This window comes from Vanacampus margaritifer, chromosome 7 (assembly GCF_051991255.1).
Source record: "Vanacampus margaritifer isolate UIUO_Vmar chromosome 7, RoL_Vmar_1.0, whole genome shotgun sequence".
Taxonomy (NCBI): Eukaryota; Metazoa; Chordata; class Actinopteri; order Syngnathiformes; family Syngnathidae; genus Vanacampus; species Vanacampus margaritifer.
Genome location: NC_135438.1, coordinates 24558219 through 24582317, shown reverse-complemented (window position 1 = coordinate 24582317; position 24099 = coordinate 24558219). Strand labels below are relative to the sequence as shown.

General features: G+C 40.2%; 1 protein-coding gene across 5 annotated transcripts in view; it reads left to right on the top strand.

The window, feature by feature from the left end:
• The window catches only part of sorcs1 (sortilin-related VPS10 domain containing receptor 1), a 258319-nt gene that overhangs the window by 79563 nt on the left and 154657 nt on the right, over positions 1–24099 (top strand). For all 5 annotated transcript variants that reach the window (XR_013294726.1, XR_013294727.1, XM_077570250.1 and 2 more), the window contains exon 2: positions 20901–20968. Coding sequence is in view for 3 of the 5 variants with exons in the window: in XM_077570250.1 (XP_077426376.1) it covers positions 20901–20968 (68 nt within the window). In the remaining 2 variants the exon portion in view is untranslated. The remainder of the gene's footprint in view (positions 1–20900; positions 20969–24099) is intronic.

The following is a 24099-nucleotide window of genomic DNA, read 5'->3' as shown; positions in this document are numbered from 1 at the left end:
TAATCCAGCCACTGGGCTGTCCTTTGGGTATTCTATGTAGAAATGGCTATGGGACTTCTAAGGTTTTAATTGCGTTAATTTTCCTAACGCCTTAATTTGCAACATCCATTTTCTTGACCGCTTTTCCTCACAAGGGTCGCGGGGGTGCTGGAGCCTATCCCAGCTGGCTTCGGGCAGTAGGCGGGGTACACCCTGAACTGGTTGCCAGCCAATCACAGGGCACACAGAGACGAACAACCATACTCACAATCACACCTATGGACAATTTGGAGTGTTCAATTAACCTGCCATGCATGTCTTTTTAATTAATTAATCGAATTAACGCGTTAAACTGACAGCCCTATTTACAAACACGACATTCAGATTAATATTGCGTTTATGGAATATGAGTGAAGCAGCAAAATCCACCTTTTTTTCCTAAACTGTCAGGCCGTGGCCATTTGCTGTCGACTGAAAATGAGATCAATGTGGCTCAGCTGTTTTCTGAAGCTGTTTTTCTCTTTTCAATTAGTGCTGTCACTAACGACTTAAAAAACAGTCACCTATCGATTATTCCATCGATTAATTGACTAATCACCCCACCCCAAAAAAAATAAAATAATAATAATAATTATTGTATTTTTTTTTATTTGTTTTTTTATAAGTCCACTAAAGGTTAAACGTGAGTTGAATTTAGTGGATATAAATACCAGGCACGTGCAGGTAGGTGGGTGGGGTGGGGCGGGGGGCCTGCCGGGGCACATGCCTTTTTGGCACTGAAGCCCAAAGTGCCCCTTTATCCATTTATTTATTTATCTATTTTATATACATCTTTTTTTAAATAGTTTGTGAAAGTAGTTTTGTTGCCTTTCAAAACTAAAATTCAGAAACATAGTTTACATAAAACAAATTATTATTATGTTATCCTAAGATGATGTCATATACTATGAGACGCGTGCCATTTTGCCAGGTCGCTCACCACTTTACATAGTCTCACTCACAGTAAACAAAAGCCAAGTTCATAGAATGCAGAAAACTCAAGCAAAACCAATGCCTTTATTTGATAGATCTTGTAGCCATGATCACAGAGCATGTTGCATGCTCGCCTAGCCTCAAAATTGAAATGTAGTGACACAAGTTGTAATGAGCCTCGCAACTACGATGAAGTCTGAGAACGCGTTTTATTTTCATAAAGACCACTATCCTTCCCATCCACTTTCGCCGCGGCAAAAATCTCTGGTAAAACTAACGTTCCTCTTCTATTGGAGCTTGTGTAGTGTGTACAGCTTCTGCTCTAACTACTGATGTGTTTAAGGTGCACAGAATATGTCGGAATTTGTAACTCTCGTTCAGAATTTTAATAAAATCTTCCTGAAGACTCCAACTTGTAGCATGTACTCATATTCTTTAAAATATATGTGGAAATTTCTACATGATCTTTGTTTTTATTTTAACTAAGACCTTGTTTGGGGGTTTTGCGGTCAGAGTAATGTCATAATAAGAAACATGTAGAAGTGTGTTCATAAATTAGGGGGACAATGAGGAACCAAAAAAGAAAAAACAACAACAATCACAGCGTTTTATCAAAAACAATATAGTTTGCTAAGATGTGGCAGTTACAGTAATTGTTGGGTACAGTCCCAATAATGAAATATTAGCATCTAAACCTGCAGAAAAATAATAAAAGGCATTTGTTCTTACCTGAATCAAGCTAAATGTAAAGTAAGACATTTTTTATGCTACTTGCACTATAGGAAAATCCTAATTGTGTTATTTAAAATGTAAATTTCATGTACATTTTACATAATCGTACAACGCATGCATTTTTGCGTCAACCACATTTTTGTGGTCCACCCAACTGACTTGGTCGACTTTTTTCCCCACCCCTACTTTCAATGCTACTTATAACATCACAGTGTGTATATACTAGCCGTTACTGTTACAACTCAATTTTTGGATTTATATGAAATACTGTACATAAAACACACATATTTAATTTATTGTAGGTAATAAATGGGGGCTGTGGGCCGGTGGGGTGCCTGGCGGGCCTGCCATGCCCCGTCCTGCTGCGTTGGGTTGGGGACGCGGGCCGTGTTGGCGTGGGGGGCGCTCCTGGCGTTGCTCTCCGGCTGGTGGCCCCTGTGGGGCCCGGGGGTTGTCCCTTGGCGCTGCCGTGGCCTGGGGGGCCCTGAGGTGTTGTGCTTGCTCTGTCCTGGCCGCGGTCGACGGCTCCCCTCTTTGGTGGAGGTTTTCATGCATGCCAGATCCACCACACCAGCATCTATCGAAATTCAAACACAATCTGCTTCTTCCGCAGGTCATTGAATCGGTGGAGGCTGGTGTCTGTGGATCTCACTCTGCTTCATCTATCCTTCCTTCCTTTCCTCAGTCTCTCCTATGGTCTCTTGAGGTCTCCCTAATTTGTTGGAATTTAGATGTTTCTGGGGTTGGTGAAAGACTCTGGTTGGTAACCCGGTGGGTAGTAGGTAATGTCTGGTCGGTGCTGGATTTCACTTTCCTTTCTTTTCTTTGATCCTTCCTCGGGTCTCCTGACAACCTCACAACTCTAGCTGGATTGTGAAGTATTCGGTTTAGGTGAACGGTATGGGATTTTTAATAGGTTTTAAGTGAACTAATGAGTACACACTCACATACAAAATAAAAATGTTAAATAAATAAATACATAAAAAAGAGCAATGATGATGACATGTCAAATCGGTAAAATTACCGAATGAACAATACTGAGCCTTTAACTCAAAATATGGCATTTGCATGAGTAGTTGAGGCACTCAAACTCTCTCTACACTTTTATTGGCAACGGTAATGTCATCCAACTTGTTCATTTCCATTCTATTAGTTTATTTAACAGTGACAATGCATTCAGTCATAGACACTAAGCAGAGCTAGCAGCTGATGTTGAGCATACAGAGTTTAGCAAATGCTAATTTACAACCCCTGTCCCAGGTTGAGCTTTTACACTTAATACACAATCTAAAACACATAAAACAGAGCCACCCCTAAAAATATTTAAATCAATTGTAATGAAAGCAATCACACATGCAATCAATCAACCTCCCTTTTCATCAAAGTGAGTGTGAATTCTCTTGGATGGAAAGTTGACGTTTAAACGAGAGTACTGTACACCCATTGCAAGTAATAGGCTTTGATACTGCCACGGGGTGTTCGGGGAATAGTCATGCAACGTCTAGATCTCTATACAATGTTTTGTGATGTGTCAGTTTGAGCCTGGAGAAGATGATTTAATTATATTCATTAAGGCCTGAATGGGAACTATTTTTAAATTACGGTTTTGAATGTATCTGCTTGGATAATGAAAATGTGGCCAAAAATCAGACACCTGGAAATAATCCTTTATTGCTTGTTGATTTGAAGTTTTGTGATTACACTAACAGCATGTGTGAGGTCATGCACAACTTGGTTTTGAACTTTGGAAGCTTGTGCAACTTTAAATGTGTGCTGTAGATGCTTGGTTTAGGCAATCCAGTTCAAATTCCTAATTGGATGACCTTTCGGGCATTTGACTTGAAATGCTCCACTGTATGCCAGTTTACTTCAGGATAATGAAAAAAAAAAAAGAATGCAGGAGAAAGGGAATGAATCCAGAGGAAGTGAGAAGCTATGTGGGGCAAGTGTCAATTTAGCCTCCAGCTGGGCAGCTGAAAGCACTTGGTCAGTCATTAGCATGCAAAGGTCTAGTCTAGTCGACATTTAAGGTTATTCATTCCCCAGGCCAATTCTCCCCACGCTGACAACATGCTCTTCCTAAATCACTCTTAATAAACACCCTTTACTAATGCTGTTATCCCAGCGGTTATTTTCCTCAGCACATTTTAATGGCTTGGAGCTGGCCAAATGCACTGCACGTTTTGAGTGTTTTGGGGACTGCAGATGTTTCCTCATGCTTAATAAGCAATATCACAAGGGCCCAAACAAGCAATGTAATTCTTCCCGAGGTGCATCTGTTAAGCTTGTACTCACAGGAAAGCCATGCTGGTGGAAGTGTTTCACAAAGTCACTCAAGTCATACAGTTTCTCAACTGCTTCAATAACAGGCAGCTCCTGGAAAAGGCACCTATTAACTCTTTGACTGTCAGACGTTTTCAGAAACGGGATGTCGCCAGTGCCAGCCGATTTAAGCATTTTGACTGATCTTTCAAGGTCCACAGAAAATGTTGTGTTTGGACTATGGAAACACACATACTACCAAATGAAAGATTGAACTCTCATCTTTCATCAGAAAAAAAAGGTTGTTTCTACCTTATTCCGTTCTTCAGTAATCAACAATAGAAAATGGTTAGTTTCACCGAAATGCTCTGTTTTGAAACAAAAAGCTAACTAAAAAGACAGAATTTATAATACAACAATTGAGATATAACAACTTTGAATATAATAACAAATCAGGTAAATTTCTTGCAAACCAACTTCAACGCAATCGGGAAAAGTCTCTTATAACGGCGATTAAAGGGACAACTGGTGAATGCACACAATCACCAGAAGAAATTAATCACATTTTTTATAACTATTATCGTAACCTATACTTAGAAACTAACAAGCCTAACCCTGAGCATATTGAGGCATTCCTCAGTAGCTTAAATATGCCTCAGTTAACTACTGAATATAAAGACATGTTAGATGCGCCACTTACTATAAACGAGTTGTACAGTGCTCTAGATAGTATGCCTAATGGCAAAGCACCTGGCCCGGATGGTTATCCGGCTATATTTTTTAAGCACTTCTGGTTAATGCTTGCTCCACTATTCTTAAGAGTAGTAACAGAAATTAAAACTAAGGGTTACATACGCCCACACATGAATACAGCAGCAATTAAACTTTTATTAAAGCCAGAAAAAGACCCCACCCTTCCATCAAGTTACCGTCCGATTTCACTAATTAATACTGATATTAAAATTATCACTAAGGCTTTCACATCTAGACTAGAAACAGTAATCTCGACAATTATTCATAGCGACCAAACTCTCTACTCTCTACTCTCCACTCTACTAATAATATTAGGAGACTCTTTAACCTTATTAGCATGTCACAGCGGCATGATAAAAAGGCAGTTATTATATCATTGGATGCAGAAAAAGCTTTCGACAAAGTTAACTGGTCCTTCCTCTTTGCTGTTTTAAATAAATTTGGCTTTGGGAAATCATTTATCCACTGGGTATCAGTATTATATGATTCTCCAAAAGCTACAGTTACTACTAATGGGATTATATCTCAGAGCTTTACTTTACAGAGAGGCACAAGACAGGGATGCCCACTATCCCCTTTATTATTTGCAATATTTATTGAGCCACTTGCATTAGCCATACGCCAGGAAAGAAGGATTCAAGGAATTCACTCTGGGGTAACAGAACATAAAATTAATCTATATGCCGATGACATCTTACTTTATTTAGAAAAGCCGGCTACTTCGCTAGGGGAAGTATTTAATTTAATAACTAAATTCTCACAGTTATCAGATTATTCTATTAACTGGACAAAATCAACTCTTCTACCTATTACAGAAAATTCATGGAACCCTGCAAGCCAGGACCCACACTACTCATTTCCTATAGGTAATTTAAAATACTTAGGCATAAAAATCTCACCTAAATTAACTGATTTAATTCATTTAAACTTTTCTCCACTTCTGGATAACATTTATAGTGACTTGGAGCGCTGGAATAATCTTCCTATTTCTCTAATAGGACGAATAGCCACCATTAAAATGAAAGTTTTACCTAAAATAAACTATTTTTTCTCAATGATTCCATTTAAACCTACGGCTAAATGGTTCCAGTTGTTGGACTCAGCCGTAACAAAATTTTACTGGAATAAAAAAAAAGCAAAGATTAGTCTATCTACTCTTCAGAAAAGCAAATCCAAAGGTGGTCTAGAGGCACCAAATTTTATGTACTACTATATAGCTAACCAGCTACAATATATCGTTCTATGGGCACAACCCAACAGAGACACTAACTGTTGGTTGGAACTAGAACAGAAGGATTGTAATAACCTCAGACTTCGAGATTTACTCTTTATTACAACATCGATTAAGCGCCATAATTGTTTTAAAAACCCAATGATTTCCGCCACCGTGACTGCCTGGTGGAAGGCACTAGAATTGACAAAAGCCCAAGTGGAGCCCTGTGGACTTTCTCCCCTATGGCATAACCCCGACTTTCAACTTAACAACCAACCGTTTCATTTAGCTGTGTGGGAGCAGAAAGGAATTACACATCTCCACCATCTCTTCTCAGATAATATGTTTATATCATATACATCCTTGCTCCAAAAATACAATATAAAAAACGGAAATTTTTTACATTATCTACAAGTTAAAAATATGATAAAGAAAAAAATTCCAACACTTCGGGGTACGCTCCAACCGCCTGTTTTAGCTAAAGATATTAACAAGCTTTCTCCGACAACAACAAAAAAACTTTCAAAAATATATAAGTTACTTTCATATACTGATAAAATGTCTTTACCCATCTCGAAATGGGAGACAGACTTGTCTATAGCACCGGAACCTGACTTTTGGATTCAAGTTTGTGAAAACGCATTTAAAATGACAAAACACACAAATTTACAACTTATCCAATATAAAGTTATTCACAGAACATACATTACTCAATATATGATGAAGAAAATGGGACTCTCAGACTCCGACATTTGTCTCCAATGCTTACAAAACACTACAGACACTTATGTTCATGCTTTATGGTTATGTACTCCGGTTATGTATTTCTGGACTAAAGTCTTAGAAAAACTTTCCGCTATTTTGGACTGTAGGATACCTTTATCTCCAAACTTGTGTTTGCTAGGTGACCTAACAACAACTGATTTACCACATAAACAATTTCAATCTACACTTGTAGCCCTTACTATCGCTAAAAAAACAATTCTTGTTAACTGGAAAAATAAACAAACTCTGAATATCGACCAATGGTCTAACCTCCTCATAAATCACATTTTAATGGAAAAAATATCTGCCTCAAATAAAAACCAAATATCAAAATTTATAGAAACATGGTCTACGTATATAGAATTTTTTAACCTAATTCCGGTTACTTAATTCTGTCTGTTAGAGAGAGCCACTACATCGTGATAACTTACATTGATGTTTCTGCATTTGGCAATTTATTATTATATTATATTATTAGTATGGGATTTTTTTTTAATGGGCTTTAGGTGAACTGATAAAAAAAGAGAAGAAAAAAAAGAAAAAAAAAAAAGAAACAAAAAGCGGAGAAAAAGAGCTTTTTGTGAAACGATGTTATTTCATGCACTCTAGTGAATTCTACACTTCTTTTTGTCCATGAATGATGCCACAAACACCTAAATGGTGCTTTACTTCTGTAATACACCACCACCAACAATGAAAAAGTGTTTTTGGATTGCAAAATATGTTTATTTCCATTCCACAGTGTAACAATTTGACAAAACAATTTCGCAAACTATTTACAAATGTGTGCAACTGTGGTACTATTTACAATTATGTGGATGTTTCAAATAGTTTTTATTTTTGTAACACTGCCCTGCGTGCAAAGAGAGGGAGCAGGATTTGCACAACAGATACGTTTCACTTCGATTGTCCGTTTCGCGTGCAGACGTTACACTTTCTTGACGGCCTTTTTTTCCGGGGAATAGCAAGTAGCAGACTGTACCCACTCCTCCGATGAATATGCATTGGACTCGGGGTACTCTTCGTCGTCTGATTGAACGTCCGCCTGAGCGTGCTCGGTTGTGCTCCGCGTTTTCCGCGTTAGCATCGCTAGCACGTGAACCTTTATGACGTCGTCATAGCCGCCACGTCAGCGCTTCCAACTTCGGCGTCAACCTCGGAGTCACCATCATCATCATCGATGATGATCATCGTCGTCATCAATGTGCTCTTTAGCGTTGGTCGATGCTTTTCGTCTTTGAAATAAAATGCTCGAGCGTGAGCTGCTTTCAAACCGGTCGCCATGTTCTCTTCCCTTCCCCAGCCATTGTCCCCTCTAGCTCCGCCTCACGTCTTCTACAACTGCCAATGACGTCAAAAGACGTCATCCAATTTTTTATTTATTATTTTTTTTAAACGGGTAGGGGGAAGCCTTCCGGAGATGTGCTGAAAATTTTAACCAGGTTTTTTGAGCCTAATGACTATTTTTGGCCCCTAGAGGGCAGCGATGACTGTCTTTTGACAAGATCGGGTGGGCGTCAGTAGAGGCGGAGCTAGAGCGTCGAGCAGGAGATCAGAATGGAAAACAAAGAAAAATGGCGACCGTTTTGCAAGGAGCTCACGCCCGAGCCGTTTTATTTCAAAGACAAAAGCATCGACCAAAAAGAGCACATTGATGACAACGATGATCATCGATGATGATGATGATGATGATGATGACTCCGTGGATGGAAAGCATTGATGCGGCAGGAGAATATGTGGGGGGGAAGCTAGATGGCTGAGGAGGAAACGCAGAAGGTGCCCGTTTGCAAAGCAGCTCTACACTTACTAGACAAAAGCGATCGACCAACACTAAAAGAGCACATTGATGACGACGATGATCATCATCGATGATGATGAAGGTGAATCCGAGCTTGACGGCGAAATTGGAACCGCTGACGCGGCGGCTATGACGGCGTCGTAAACGCGGAGCACAATCGAGCACGCACAGGCGGACGTTCGATCGGACGACGGAAAGTGCCCCGAGTCCAATGCATATTCATCGGAGAAGTGTGTACAGTCTGCTACTTGCTATTTATTCCCCGGAAAAAAGGCCGTCAAGGAAGTGTAACGTTTGCACGTTGCACAATGTGAAAGTGAAAGTAAACTGCTGTGCGAGTCCTGGCGTCTCTTGCACGCAGGAGAGCGTTATAAAAAGAAAAACTGTATTTGAAACATCCACATAATTGTAAGTAGTACCACAGTTGCACACATTTGGAAATAGTTTGCGAAATTGTTTTGTCAAATTGTTACACTGTTGAATGGAAATAAACGTATTTTGCAATCAAAAAACACTTTTTCATTGTTGGTGAAAGCGTTTTACAGAAGTAAAGCACTATTTAGGTGTTTGTGGCATCATTCATGGACAAAAAGAAGTGTACAATTCACTAGAGTGCATAAAATAACATTGTTTCACAAAAAGCCGTTTTTCTCCGCTTTTTGTTTCAAAACAGAGCATTTCGGTGAAACTAACCATTTTCTATTGTTGATTACTGAAGAACGGAATTAGGTAGAAACAAACTTTTTTTTCTGATGAAAGATGAGAGTTCAATCTTTCATTTGGTCGGATGTGTGTTTCCATAGTCCAAACACAACATTTTCTGTGGACCTTGAAAGACCAGTCAAAATGCTTATATCGGCTGGCACTGGGAACAACCCGTTTCTGAAAACGTCTGGCAGTGAAAGAGTTAACAATAGGGGACTTCCTCCACTTGTGAGTGCTTAATGTGTCCGATATGTTAAAATCACAGTCCTTGTTTTTGTTTATGTATGCTCACTAGCTGATTACCCCTACATTCCCATGTGACATTATTTTTAACTTTGAGTGTTAAGGGAGTATGCTAATCAAAATACTAACGTGCAATTTAAGGCACTTCCCTTCCTTTAAACATGAAGATTTAATTACAAAGTAGCCTTGGTCCAGAATATTGACAAATAATTTAAGTAAGCCAGGTTGCAGGTACCAGCTGTCAAACTTACTAGCCGGCAGCCAGACACTCGTTGGTCATGCTAACAGCCAGCCGCTAGCCACTTACGTCGGAGACTTCTGCTGTAACATACAATGGCGGTGTAATTAGTGGTTTCTTAGCGTCCTAAATTAGCAATTGAACATGAATTCAATAGTAAAAGTAACTTCTAAAAGGGAAGTCAAGCTAGCCATCATGCCACGACGTGGGCGAATTTCAAAGTAAAAGTGTACTAAGGCTATTATTAGTTTATTTTATTTTAATTATTATTACTATTTGTAGTGCTGACAATGTATTACTGCATTTGGTAAGCCTTATTTTGAAGTTAGGCTTAGCATGTTACATCGAGTATATTTCAGCCTACTTGACATGTCAGAATGGTATCGGCTGTGAATGCGCACTTAACCCCCGCCTCATTGAAATGAGCTTTTGTGTGGACGGGGCCTAAATACACAAACACAAATTGACATAACAAGAAACACCTGGACAAGACACACATGGCTGAGGGCACTGATTGGCTGACACACGAGGAAGGGCATTCAAACACAAGTAGACATGATCAGGCTTGACGAGACTGGGGGAGACACACAAGGATAACAAAACAAAACACAGATCGCGACAGACTTAAAGGACATGACAACAAAATCAAACAAAAACCAAACCAACTAAATGATTTGAAGGATTTTGACCTCAATCTGAGGCGTTATTCCATGCAGTGTATTTGGGTGCAAACTAATGGTCACTTGCAGCATCCCAAAATTGGGCGTGTCACCCTAACTTTGAAGGGCCATAACTCAAAAAAATGTGGCTCTTTAAAGTGCACAAATTACTTTAGAGTTCTCAAACAAGCATCAAGCAAATAAATCAGGAAGTAAAACTACATATAGTCCATGTTTATTCATCTTCCCACCAGTGACTCCTCCAAGTTTGGCTGCACACTGAGTTAACTTGAGTTAATTCCTTAATTCTTTAATTAATTAAAATTAATCTCCAGATTTAACACTTTAATTTTGACAGCCAAAATGTATATGCATGCATAATCTTTGTAAATAAATCAAACAAAAATAATTAATATGAACTGTGGATTTATTCTCTCCAAACAGCCAATAAACTCTAATCAAAAGGCACAATAACTGAGGGTGCAGGTCAGGGTGATTTGGTGCCCTAGGCGATAATTACTCATGCTTAAAATAGTACATGCCTGGACTTCCTTGCTGCAAAAGCATCAATTGCTGCATTAAAGATAGCTGCCTGGATACTTCTTGATTAATGCTGATAAGTGCCAGTCAATTTAGGTGTTCTTGTGATATGGTAGACCCTAAATAGTTTTTTCTGAGCTTAAACTTGGAATAGTGTCCCTCTTTTGATGCCACAGTCACTGGAGTGCTACCCACATTTTGGGATAGCGCTCTCTAAGTTTTTTCTCCTCTAGAAAAACAAAAAGTTCCATGGTCGTCATATTGGGTTTGGCCCAGTTAGGAAAAGACTGCATATCTGCTAACATTTGAAGTTGGTCTAAGTTGGTTAGCACCAAATAAGGGTGCCTTAAGCTTAAAAGTGTAATGGTGCCCCCAAATTTTATTTATCTATTTTTTCGCGGGTTGGGGGGCATTTCTCATGCAACGATAATAGTTTGCATGGCTTAAAGACTCAACCCCAACCTCTTGTTGCGCCACAGACTGGTTCAAACTGGTGGCTCAAATCTGGTGGCATCACGGCTACTTAGTAGCGGCTAAACTGCTAATAGTACGCCAGCAGTCTGTGCAAACCCCTCTCGCATTGTCATGCATTCCACATGTTGCTCCACTAGCTTGTTCGAATGATTCAACAGTATTGTTGTGTTAAGTAGTGTTGAGTACTTACCTTGCACAACTATCTTTATTTATTCCATGAGATACCACCCCAAAAGCGACAAGAAAGAATGATCTTGTCAAAACTGTTTCATCTTGGGAAGATGATGCTTGTTTAGCTGTGCAATGAGTCATTGTTTACTTATTGGTTCTTTTACTTTCTGTTTACATGTTCAACTTGCAAGCCGCAGAAGAGAAGGAAAACCTGCTCTGACTGTCTGATGTCATGCACATTTCCCTAGCATCTGATCACTCGCTGATGCTCCCAGCACCTAGCTGCATGTTGTGATATCTCAATTTTTAATCATGTATCACGGAGCACTATTTATATTGCCCTTTGGAAAGTAATCGACAGAGTGTGGGATATTTTGAGGCTTATACTGTATGCTTTGGGGGGGATCTGAGCTTTAGGAGAAATTTAGGTTGCCATGCGGCTGTTCTGATTTTGGTGCATCTATGACAAAGATTTTTGATCTGAGAAATAAATTAAAAAAATATTTCACGTACCCCCTGCAATGTGCTCAGTGCTCACATAGTATTTATTTCTGTTTGATACATTAAATGAGTATTTTTCTATGTAACTGAAATATCCAACTGTGTGAGTGGTGATTGAATGCACCAAGAGGAACGCGAATGAAATGGTTTGGCTTTCTTTTGCTTCTCTCCACGTATCTCTGTATCGTAGAATGTAAGCACTTTTTTTCTTCTTCAAAACCTTGTTTATGTAACTGACAATCACAATACTCAAAATTGGGTTCCTCATGTCTTTAAATGAAAACAAATGTAGTAATGTTGCATCCAATGCATGCGCGACGAGTGGTACTTACAACCTCCCACCCTTAAGGGATGGATGCTCGCGGACGTTTCAGCAACATGTCTAGTGCATGTCAGAAGGTGAAGACGGCAGCAGCTTGCGTCTAAAACGGGAAGCGATTCAAGACGGGCTCTGGCGCGTTGAGCCAAGCCAGGAAACTTTCCACTTGTCACACCAAGTCAGCAAGATTGTTTTTATTAAGTGCTTCTTTTTTTTTTATTATCGCAATGCATGCCCACAAGCAAATGGGGCCCCACACGGACGATGGTGCCCGACACACTATGCGTACTCTGCGTATAGGGCGCGACAGCCCTGACATCACCCAACATCTCTGTTCTCTCCCTCTCTAGCTCCGTTTCCAATACAGTTTTTCGCAAAAATAAAAGCAATATTGTACTATTTTGATAAAGTACAATTTCGACTTGTCGGTGTTTCCATTGAAGTCCGTTTCGCTTCTGAGATGCCATTCTCGTAATGTCCCGTCTTGCAAGATCTCGCAGTTCTTTAGGAGGTGCTCATGATGTTTACGGAAGACGGATGCCCGGAGTTGTAAGATTACTTCAAAAACATCTCTCTCATCTCATCAGGCAGGTTCGGGCATTTGGTGTTGGTGGTGTGTGTGTGTGAGGATACGCGCACTTATAACTTGAGTTATGGTGCGCATGGATGGCTTTTGTTGTAAATGGCGGATTCTTACCGTTTGCGTGTTCATGCCGTTGATTAATAAACATACATGAGATCAGTGAATTCAGGCATTTTCTTCACATTTATTCACGACATCGCCGGACAGGAGAAATAGCAGCCACCCGCGCCATCTTGTATCTCTCAACTGTCCAGTTACACATGACTACGCCCCCATTGGCTACCATGATGTCTCAATCAACCATGCTAGTAGAAATTTAAAGTGACAGAGAATTGTCATACAAAACTATACTGAGTATATCAAAGCAATTTTGTCCAATTCTAAATAGTCATAACAAATCAAAACAGTTATAATTAAATTGAAAGAAATATTCAGTTTCACTTTCAACGGTGTGGTCACGGAGCGGCGTGGTGTCTGTCGGCGTGTGGAGTAGAGGACCCAAAGTGCAGGGAGGCAGGAGAACCACGGCAGGAGTGCGGGTTAGACTGACGTACTTTATTGTACAGAAAAATACTAACCAGGGTACTGGGTAGTATAAAATAAACAAGGAGCTGAAAAGGTACAAAAATCAAAATGACAGACAGAACTCCAGGGGGTGACCGTGACAAGCGGCAATGATCCCACACGGACTGATCACCACCCGGGAACTAAATGCACCCACACTAATTGGGTAACTAGCCACACCTGGGGCCAGGCACAAGTGGCTGAGGGCCCGGATTGGTCAACCCGCGGAAGGGCGGGAACACACTCAGGGCCCTCAACCAAAGCCAGATCTCCCCAGACATGACAGGACGTGCGCCATATGTCGCTCGTTGCCCGAGGGAATGGCCATTTCTCATGCAACGTGACTTGAACGGCGGCATATTGGCCCTCTAGCCAGTGATGGGCAAATGAAGCTTTTGTGAAGCACTGAACCACTTGAGCCAATTGTTTTGAAAATAGGTTCATTACTCGAAGCTTCAGTTACAGTGACCTCTACTGGTAAACTGCAAGGCTGCAGTGAATTTAAAGCATCTTTGCTTTGAAAATTCTTTGATGGACTCACACTAGGACCGAATAGCAGGTTCTATTGACAAATAAAGACTGATGAATGTGTGTATTTTGTTATTGAGGAGAAAGTGCTGGTAAAATATAGCATAGGTTGGGTGTGCTTGTGTAACTGACAGGGGGCCATGGGGGACACTCTAAAATATTTTTTATTGAGGTACATTGTTTTTTCCACTGTTTTTGGATTGAGCCGGTTTCTTGTTCTGCTCACAACTTCTCCACATTTAGAGAAAACTCGCTCGCATGGGACCGACGATGCTGGCGTGCATCATATTACATATACTGTTTCTACACATGCACCTGACTGAGGTCAAATCAATTGAAGAAAGTAAAAAACGTAAAGCCTATTTACATAAGCTTTACAAGCAAACATTGGTTGTTCAGTGGTAAAATTATCACCTGCCACTCGGGTAAATCGGGTTCAATTCCCGTCCAAGTCAAAACGTTTTTTATTTAATTTGCGCCTCGAAAAAAAAAATGCCCTTCGAAAAAATAAATCAATAAATAATTGTCCTCCGGGGATGATTAAAGTTTTTTTCTGATCCTGATCTATATACTGTACATAACTTTAAACAGCCAGCAAACCTACCTTATCAGGAGTGGTCAGATTGAAGTGTTCCCACATTTCAGAACGACCTCTCTTCCTGGCTGGCTCCATGAATGACCAAATGTAACAACGCAAGACAATGACAATTCAACAGCACCAACAACACACCGACAACCCACGAATAGTATATTGTTTAAAGCGGTCATAAAGGGTTGACGCTCAAATTCAAAACTGTTTCAACCTGTCACCTGTCAGAATCGAGAATCACGTGATTGGACCGCGAACCAGGCATGTGATTCATTCCGGCAACGAATCAGTCACTGCTTCGGACGTCATATGTCACGTGATTTTTTCCGCACCAAAAGAAGCTTTGAAGCAGTGGTTCTATGGAATTGTAGTTCAGGGTTTGAAGCTTGTATCAAAGCTTCAGTGTCGCACTGCCATCACTACCTCTAGCTAAATCGCTTTGCCCTTAAAAAGACTGGAGGCAGCTCCGACACGAAAGTGCGTCTCTCGTACTTCCTACTTCCTTTCCTCCGTGACCGGGCGGGGGTCACATTACTACAAGGAATGTGCAAAAAGTGATTCCATTACACTTTTGCGAAATACTTCTATTTCAACACGTCTCAAAAACCACCTCATGAGAGCGTAAAAACTTTTTGGTGATATTCGATTTTTTTTTCTGAAAATCATGTGTTTCTATTACCTGCTTGCGTTTGCGCAACTTGCCTTTTGCGCAAAACTGGGGGTAAAGGAAACGCACCGAGTGATGAAATGGTGACATCTACTATTGAAAAAGGTCAACTTTTTTTTCATGGCATCTGTCAGGGGTTCATCTGTAGTCTCATAAGAAAATTGTCTCTTCGTAGTTCTTAATCTCTTTTGCTTCAGCATAGCAGGGACATTAAACTCCTCACACATATATTTGGCAGCAGATGCTTGGGCAGCAGCAAAACCTGTTTTATATATAGATACTTTGATTTTTCTTAAGAGGTCAACTGCTACTTCTATTCGCATTGACTGTGATTAAACAGCAGCAGCGGGTCAGGTTAAGGGCACCAGGTCATAATCTCATAGTCACTTATTTGGACTAGAAGTAATAAAAAAAAATATATATATAATAATAGAAAAAATATTATATAAAATATATTTGCTGTATAGCATATTTTATAAAAAAAATATTTTTTAATCGCACTTCGACCTCTTCCGTCAAACCAATTAGTTAGCTCCGCCCCAGGTTAAGTGTTTGTAATTTTTGTTGCTACAGAATGTGTTTCAAAAAAACAACTTTACGTCCTAAGACAGAGCATCAATAAATCTGCATATTTTGTTATGATTTTTTTTTTTTACTATTTGGGAAATTCCATGTGGGCGGAGTCAAACGTTTAAGTCCACCCGGCGTGGCGGCATGCCTCAAATTACACTCTGCATCCAGGGCTACTTGGGGCCTGGAGCAGGTGACTGGATGATTCTGGCTGTTTAACAGAAATAAACTCTCTGCGACTTCAAGTTGACATTTATTTTTTTATTATTTCGACTTTGGAGCCGACTAGGCTGAAACAGCACTCCATAATAAGTATTATTACAGTAATGACTATAAAAGAAATGACCTGCCTGCATGAAAATAACCACAAGCATACAGCTCTATTTGGCTTGATGTGCTAAGCAGTAACTACCAAAATCTGTGACTTTAAAAGCGATAGTGAAAGACTGAATGGCACACTTATTCAACTGGGGCTTTTTTCCATCCCATTTCATCAGTAAACAATTTGCTATTGCACTTTGGCAGTGGGCTAAAATGTCCAACATTCGATGTTAGCTTTAGGCTAATGTCAGCTAGTTAACGTGTACCAGCTAGCTTGCTTGATAATCGGCTGGGGCTTATTGTAGTTTCTTATGTCACTAATAATTATTATTTTAGAGGCAGCGTTTCTGCTCCATTCATTTTGTAGTGGCGGTACGACCTTTTTCAACCCTAAATGTTTAGCCGCTGCTCCTTCAAGGCTGGAAGGGAAGGGGAGGGGAGTGCAACATAGAGCGGTACACCGGATAGACACAGAAAAAGACAACCACAAAAGGGGTGGAACGATTTGTGAAAACCTTCTAAACTAATCGGTCCGACAGTTTCAGTTTGGTTCCTATTTGGACCAAACGGAACAGACGGGCACAGTGGCTCACGCACTTTTTGCTACTGGGAGTGACAGAGCACTCTGTGGATGCGTTTACTAGGGAGAAAGAGCAGCAGCAGTGCAGTGCAAGCAGGATGAGCAGAGGGGAAAAGAAGGGCGAAGCGGGGTGGGGGCTGCGAGGGATTTCATATGTATATTTGCAGAAAAGGAGCCCAGCGTGCGAAGTGCAAATGGAAGCGTGCGTCTCACTCGCACAAGCAGTGTGTAGAGTAGGGCTTATGCTAGCCGAGACTCCTGTTTGTGGGGGCTCCACGTTGGTGCTCTTTTTGTACTATTTCTTGCTTGTTTACACACTTCAGTTGTGCTAACATTTGCAGAAGTTGAACTCAAAATGGCTGGATGGTAAATGGACTGTTTTTTATGTAGTGCTTTATCAACACCATATGGCGCCCAAAGCGCTTTACAATGCCTTACATTCACCCATACACACCAGTGGTCGGCTGCTGCCATGCAGGACGCTGCCAGGTCCACTGGGAGCAAATTGGGGTTCATGTCTTGCTCAAGGGGACTTCAACGTGGTCACCAGAGTTGAGGATGGAACCAGCAACCTCACCTGGGAGACGACCACTCTACCACTGAGCCTTGCTGCCCCTAAAAGACAGTAGTGAACGGCACCAGATCTCTGTTTCGAGTGCCTAACATTACCCACATAACAGAACAGACGACAGCAAGAGCAGCGTACGTGCATAAAATTATGCATCAGAAATCTTGCGTTGGAGAGATTACAACTAGCTGGAAATCGCTATGGTAATACAAATAATTTTACTAATTTACAATTAACAATACAAGTAATTGTGTCGATGTGCATCATATATGATTTACCCAACTTAAACTCTTATTTAGGAGAGTAGGCCTGATGATTATACTGCAGGTCAATGTTTATCATTACAATAGTCATGTTAGATACATTGGTGTCTGTAAACACTCATGCAAACATTAATTTAAAAAAAATACATGCATTCTTCTAAATAAATAAAATAAGTTTTTTATTTTGAGAGATGTATATGCTCCTTCATTTGTGTTCATTATAACATAACATTTGATCATCACTCATCAACATTATGTTCTGCTGAGTATGATTTTATGACTTGACTTTTGACTTGCTTGAATAAAGTAATGACTTGAATTTTGCTGACTTCCTTGATTTATTTTTCCAACTTGAGACTTGTTTGTGACTAGCACATACAGTATGTGACTTACTTTCACCTATAGTGGGTACACAACTTTATTGTACCTTTTGCCATCCAATGAAGAAGCATTTAATTTTTCACTAGATCACTGCTGACATGGATCGACAAAGATAGATTTCTGTATCTATATCTTAACAAAAATATGTAAATAATAATAGAGTAACTACACAAAATAATGTTTAATAATAATTCTGTGAGAATTCTCCATTTTCCTTTTTACTAAACAAAGGTTTAAGAGTAGCGGCGAACAAACCGAAATCCGTGACCACAAAACCGAGATAAAAAACAAACAAAGCATGTATTTAGTGAACCATTCCACCTCTAAGCATCAGGAATTCTGTGAGTTTTGTAAACCAGCGGTCAATTTACGATACATCGCACCCCAGCAGGCTTTTGCGTTCACCCAAGCATTCACTATCCATTGACAAATTGTGGCATAACTTGCACTGTGCTGTCTCCCAGTCTTGGTAAAGCTGTGTTCGCCAGCCTCCCGGAAAAATAGCAATGTCTGCGTTCATTTGCCAAACTTTATTTTTCACAGCGGCTGAGACACATTTCAGTCATAGAGATAGGGAAAGAAAAGTGACGCGCGGGAAAAAACAATCTTTATCTTTGTCTTTAGTATGTGGTGTGATCTGTTTAGCTACACTGTATAAACTTGCACTACTTCTAAGTGACTATTGGATGTCTGTTGCTGTAAGTGCACTTTGTTCAATAAAGCATTTAAAACAGAAAGGGAAAAAAGGAAACAATACACTACTGTATGTAGTAGTTTAGCCCGGACACCCCTTTGCATTTGGTATGTTCCATCTCCCTCACTCCTTGCACAAGCAGACTGCTCTGTTTTGGAGGGAGCTGTCAATCAAACAATTAACTTGTAAGTGGCTCGTTAAGCTCTGAAACAAGCCAAAAAGAAAAAAAGAGGACACATGCTCACTGAACATGCATGCTTTAGCGCCATGGCATAAGTTTGAACAGTCACGATTGGCAGAGCGAACACGTCGTGGTAGGGCAGGGCGAGAGGAGGAGAAGAGGCTGGAGAACTCACCACGTTTGACAAGTTGAATCTTCCTGTCTGTCCTTAGTCAGGTCCGCCTTTCTTGTATATAAGCAATGTGTGCGGGAAGTCCTCTCACAGTCAGATTTTGGACCTTGGTCCACACACAAGGCGCACCTCACTAAAAGGCGCACCGTCAATTTTTGAGAAAATGTAAGACTTTAAAGTGCACCTTATAATCATGAAAATACGGTAGTTCAGGTCCTACTTGGAGGAAAGGGGTTACTTTGTGAGCAAAACAAAGGACATTGTTTTTAGCAGTAAAGAAAATAGGATTGCTGTTAGAAAACACCACTGTCTTTAGAAACCAAAGACCAAGTTCGAAATCTTGGGGTGCTAATAGACTCAGACCTGACTTCCAGCAATCATATCAAATCAATTACTAAGACAGCTTTTTATTAGCTGAAAAACATATCTAAACTGAAGGACTGCATACTTCAAGCAGACCAAGACCAGCTTATCCATACTTTTATCTCCAGCTGACTCGATTATTGTAACGGTCTTCTGACTGGACTCTCTCAAAAGAACATCAGACAATTGGAGCTAATTTAGAACGCTGCAGCTCGAGTTCTGATCAAGACAAAGAGATCAGAACATATCACTCTAGTCCTTAAGGCTTTACACTGGCTCTCAGTCAGCTGTAGAATAGATTTAAAAAAAAAATAATTAACTGCTAGTGGGCTATAAATCACTGAATGATTTGGGTCCTGAATATATTTGAACTTGCCTTGCCTTACTTGTCTGAGAGGCCTATCATATCAAAACATGAACTAGGGATGTATGGGCATAAAAATAAAATCACAACTGCAATTTGCCCACTCAGTTGTTACCCTTATTGTCTCTGACACATGTACTAAATGCATTTAGTAAACATAAATAAATAAATAAAATAAATCAAAAAGTGCATCTGTGGTTTTCTCTCAGAGAGAGAGAAAATTTGAATCCCTATTAATTTAAAGGCATATCACTGGCAGTGAACCTTCTGACAGGCTAGTTCATTGATGTACATGTACATGACTAACAGTGTGTGTAATGTGTCATAAAGTGCTGAAAGGCTATTAAATGATGATATATATTATAATAGCATGGATCTACTCTCCCGGATATTATACATGATGGTACATTTTGGGGAGATTAAACTCCTCAATAATTGCACGCAAAACTGACATTGCACATTTATTAAATATATCATTAAATATCTCCACAAGTGTTTAGCTATGAAATTAACATCAATATATGAAGAGGCTTTTTGTTGTTGTTGAACAACTGGATGTTGTTATAGGGAATCCTTGCTTTGTCTGATCAGTCATGTATATATTACACTTAATTAAATTTGATTTTTGTTTTATCCTAAAATACATGTGATTGTGTCATATAAGAGTTTTTGTTCATTATGAGATATGAACATATGAAGATGAAAGAAAACACCACCTCTCAGAACATTAAATATAGTGATTTCTGCCTCTGGCAATCAAAGTTTTCATCCCCTCTCTAAACCAGACACTGAGTTCTTTCTGTCAATGACCATATTTTGGACCCGGTTGGCAGCTTCACAACCTCATAATTTGTAATTTATTTTTATAGTGCCAAGATTACATTTTATAACAGAGCAATAACTCTAATGCAATCTTCTGCCACAGTATGTATTAATACTGCATGTATTGCATGTGATGTATTATTTATCATTTTAATACTATTTTTTTCTCCACACAGTGAAAGTGTAATATGTAGAGATTCCTTTTCTGAACAGTTTTTTTTTTCTAATTTTGACTTGTACCAACAGAGTATATACTCTAACACGCACAATTTAATACATTGAAAGTTCAGTTTTCGTGCGTGCCCTGTTTTTGAAAGATGTATATCATTTTTATATTTATTCATTACTATTTGTTCTGTTTTGCAGGTGATTTTGATGCTGACCAAATTATTTGATTTCAACCTCAACAGTGTTACTGAGAGCTCATTATGGAGGTAAGCTTATCATACTATATTTGCTCATGATATTTTATGAAAGAGACAATGAGTTTGCCATTCAAGATGAAACATTAAAGTTCCATATTTCAGCCCCACGCCACACTCCAAAACCACTGTACAAACACTGGCCATATGGACAATAAAACTATAATATCTAGACTTAAAAGCTATCAAGCATGCATTCAGAAGACTGAAGAGATTAACCGCAAAACAAAAAGTGACACCTGGAAAAAAAGAATGCAAAAGTTAGGCGATGTCAGACTAAGCTGGATACAGAGACTGCAAGCAAATTCAGATACAGCAACCAAAGTATTCACAAATGTAGTGGAACCTTGATTTAAAATACAAATTGGGGGGAGAGGTCATCTATTAGAGACGATTGTCCATTAACGTGACATCTAATACAGTACTTTTTATTTTGTGCCAGATACAGTACAATATTATTGTGAATAAGCTTGAAACTCCTTGAAAAGATGTAAAGTTTATCCAGAGTTACACAAAACTAAAAAGTGTGTGTGCGTGCGTGCGTGCATGGTATTTTAAACCCTTCCACAGTTAACTATAGGCATATAATGATGAAATCTTACTACTAACACAATCGCGATGTCATTTCTTATGAAATATTAGTTATTTTGGTGGCTATTTTTCTTACCCGGAAGTCAAACGCTCAGTTCAGTAAAACCCTGCCCCTCCCCCTGTGGCTGCCGCCTTCTCATGACTACGTCTGATCCGGCTGCTTCGCGCAACGCCCACGAATCAGACAGACAGGTTTGAAGCCAATTTTTAAAATGGACTCTAATTTTCATGGCCTGCCAGAACATTTGAAACAAAATGGGTCCTTGCAGCAAGTAATCGTGGAAGAGGAGGGGAGCAGAGAGGTTTGATGAAAGAAGGAGGGTGAAAAAAGCACCACAGCGGGTCGCAAACCCGCACGCACCATGTTGCTTATGGGGTGAGCGCACTATCCACTACACCATCCATTCATTTAAACTCATCAGCGCAAATGTTTTACTTGTAGTTTACACCAGTGTCAGCCAATTGATTTTAAGACAGCCAATTGTCATTTCATTGCACTTTGGCATTGCAAATGTGAAGAATAATTGATTGCTTTGAATTCATTTGGACAGAATGTTTATTGATAAAGGCTACTTTTGTCATTATCCCATGGAGGGAGATCTCAGAGAAAGTGCGTGGTGCGGGAGTGGGGCCGCACGGAATGACGTCAAACCGTGCCAACAGTTCGTTTTTTTCCGGTTAGGAGGGGCTGGTGCTTGGAGAGCAGAATAACCTAGAATTTTTCTTACAGAGGCGAATGGAGGAAAACACAATTTTGGTCATGTTTTTGGTGAGGAATTAGCATTTTGACATGGCTAAAAGCTCCAAAAAGTTGATTTTTCATGTTGCAGTCCCTTTAATGGATGGTCACTCATGTCGCAATGTTATTGTGCTTCCGTTTTTTACCTTGCTACAATTAGATTCTATTGATAAGGGCTTTACAGGAAGAAAACAAAACAGGAACTAATACTGTACCAAAAATGGCATGTTGAAGAGTCTAGCATGACTGCTTTTTATGTCCATGCATTTCCAGTGATGGGAAAGTCGCCCCTGCCAACATGGCCGGCACATAGGCATGTCTGTGCACTCTGTAACCCGGAAACAAGAGGACCAGTAAATTTATGTTGATATATGTTATGTTCTAATACTTTTGGAGGGTAAAGTGCATGGTGCAGTCATTGGTCTGATTTGAACAGCTATAAAGCTATCACAACCCTGGTCACCTTTTTGGTACTTTCACGCTGTGGTACTGGCACCACGGGGTACTGTCTCATAGGACAAGAACCCTCTAAAATATAAATGTTTTTGGCAGGCCTAATGTGTGTGCAAAGTTTAATGAGTAATTAATAAAATATGACCTCTGTAAAAGGTCAAAAATGGTACGCAATTGATCTTTCGTAAACCACGCCCCCAAACGGCTAAGGTCCATCAAGCTCATATCTGCTCCATTGAAATCCATTGTAAAATCGAGCCAAATAACTTTTTTCAGCTTCAAAAAAGCCATACCAAAAAAAAAGTTCCAACAAGCTCTTTACCTCCATCAAGCAAAATAGTGAAGTGATGTGCCCATCGATTCTGTAAATGGGATATGAGGAATCACAAGAGGTTTTCAGGTGAAGTCATGTTCTTACTATTACCAAAGGCACAAACAGGCACTGACTGACAAGGCGGTAACAGCGGGATTGTTCCCTGTTGTCCGCCAAGGGGTGCTGTTTATTTTGGTCCGCAAGTTTGTTTCAAAAGCAGCAATTAAAGTGCTTTGGGTAGAGACCTAGCCAGACCCAGAGTGACTAACTTGTGCCGCTTTTCCATTAGCCCCGCACGGCACGCGACCACACCGCACCTCACGGAACAACACTACACGGTCGCCATTGCATTTCCATTATAACAGGCGACGTGGCGGGAAGAGGGCGGGATAATTTGAACTGTCCATTTCAAGCATGCACTCTCGCAGTGTGTGCGGCTCTGCCATAACATTTTATGAGTGGCAAGTCGCGCCAACATTGAACCGTATTTACAATTTCATATGTACCACCATGGATGAAATATTGCGATCTTGATTTCACGACCGGCTTGCGAAGCTCGCTGCCTGTGCTATTTCTGAATGCAGAACTCAGCCTCATTCATTTAATTGTGGCACGAGCTCTCATTCAAGTGAATGGGAATACACGACCAGGTGAGCGGTGTGCACTCGCGATTTTTTTAAAATCCCAATCATTACAAATCCATCAAGTACCTTGTAAAGACGTTGTGGTAAAGAAGGAGCTGAGCCGAAAGGCAAAGCTCTCGATTTACCGGTCGATCTACGTTCCTACTCTCACCTATGGTCACGAGCTGTGGGTCGTGACCGAAAGAACAAGAGCCCGGATACAAGCGGCCAAAATGAGTTTCCTCCGCAGGGTATCCGGGCTCTCCCTCAGAGATAGGGTGAGAAGCTCGGTCATCCGGGTGGGACTCAGTGTCGAGCCGCTACTCCTCCGCATTGAGAGGAACCATCTGGTTCGAATGCCTCCTGGACGCCTCCCTGGATAGGTGTTCCGGGCATGTCCCACCGGCGGGAGGCCCCGGGGACA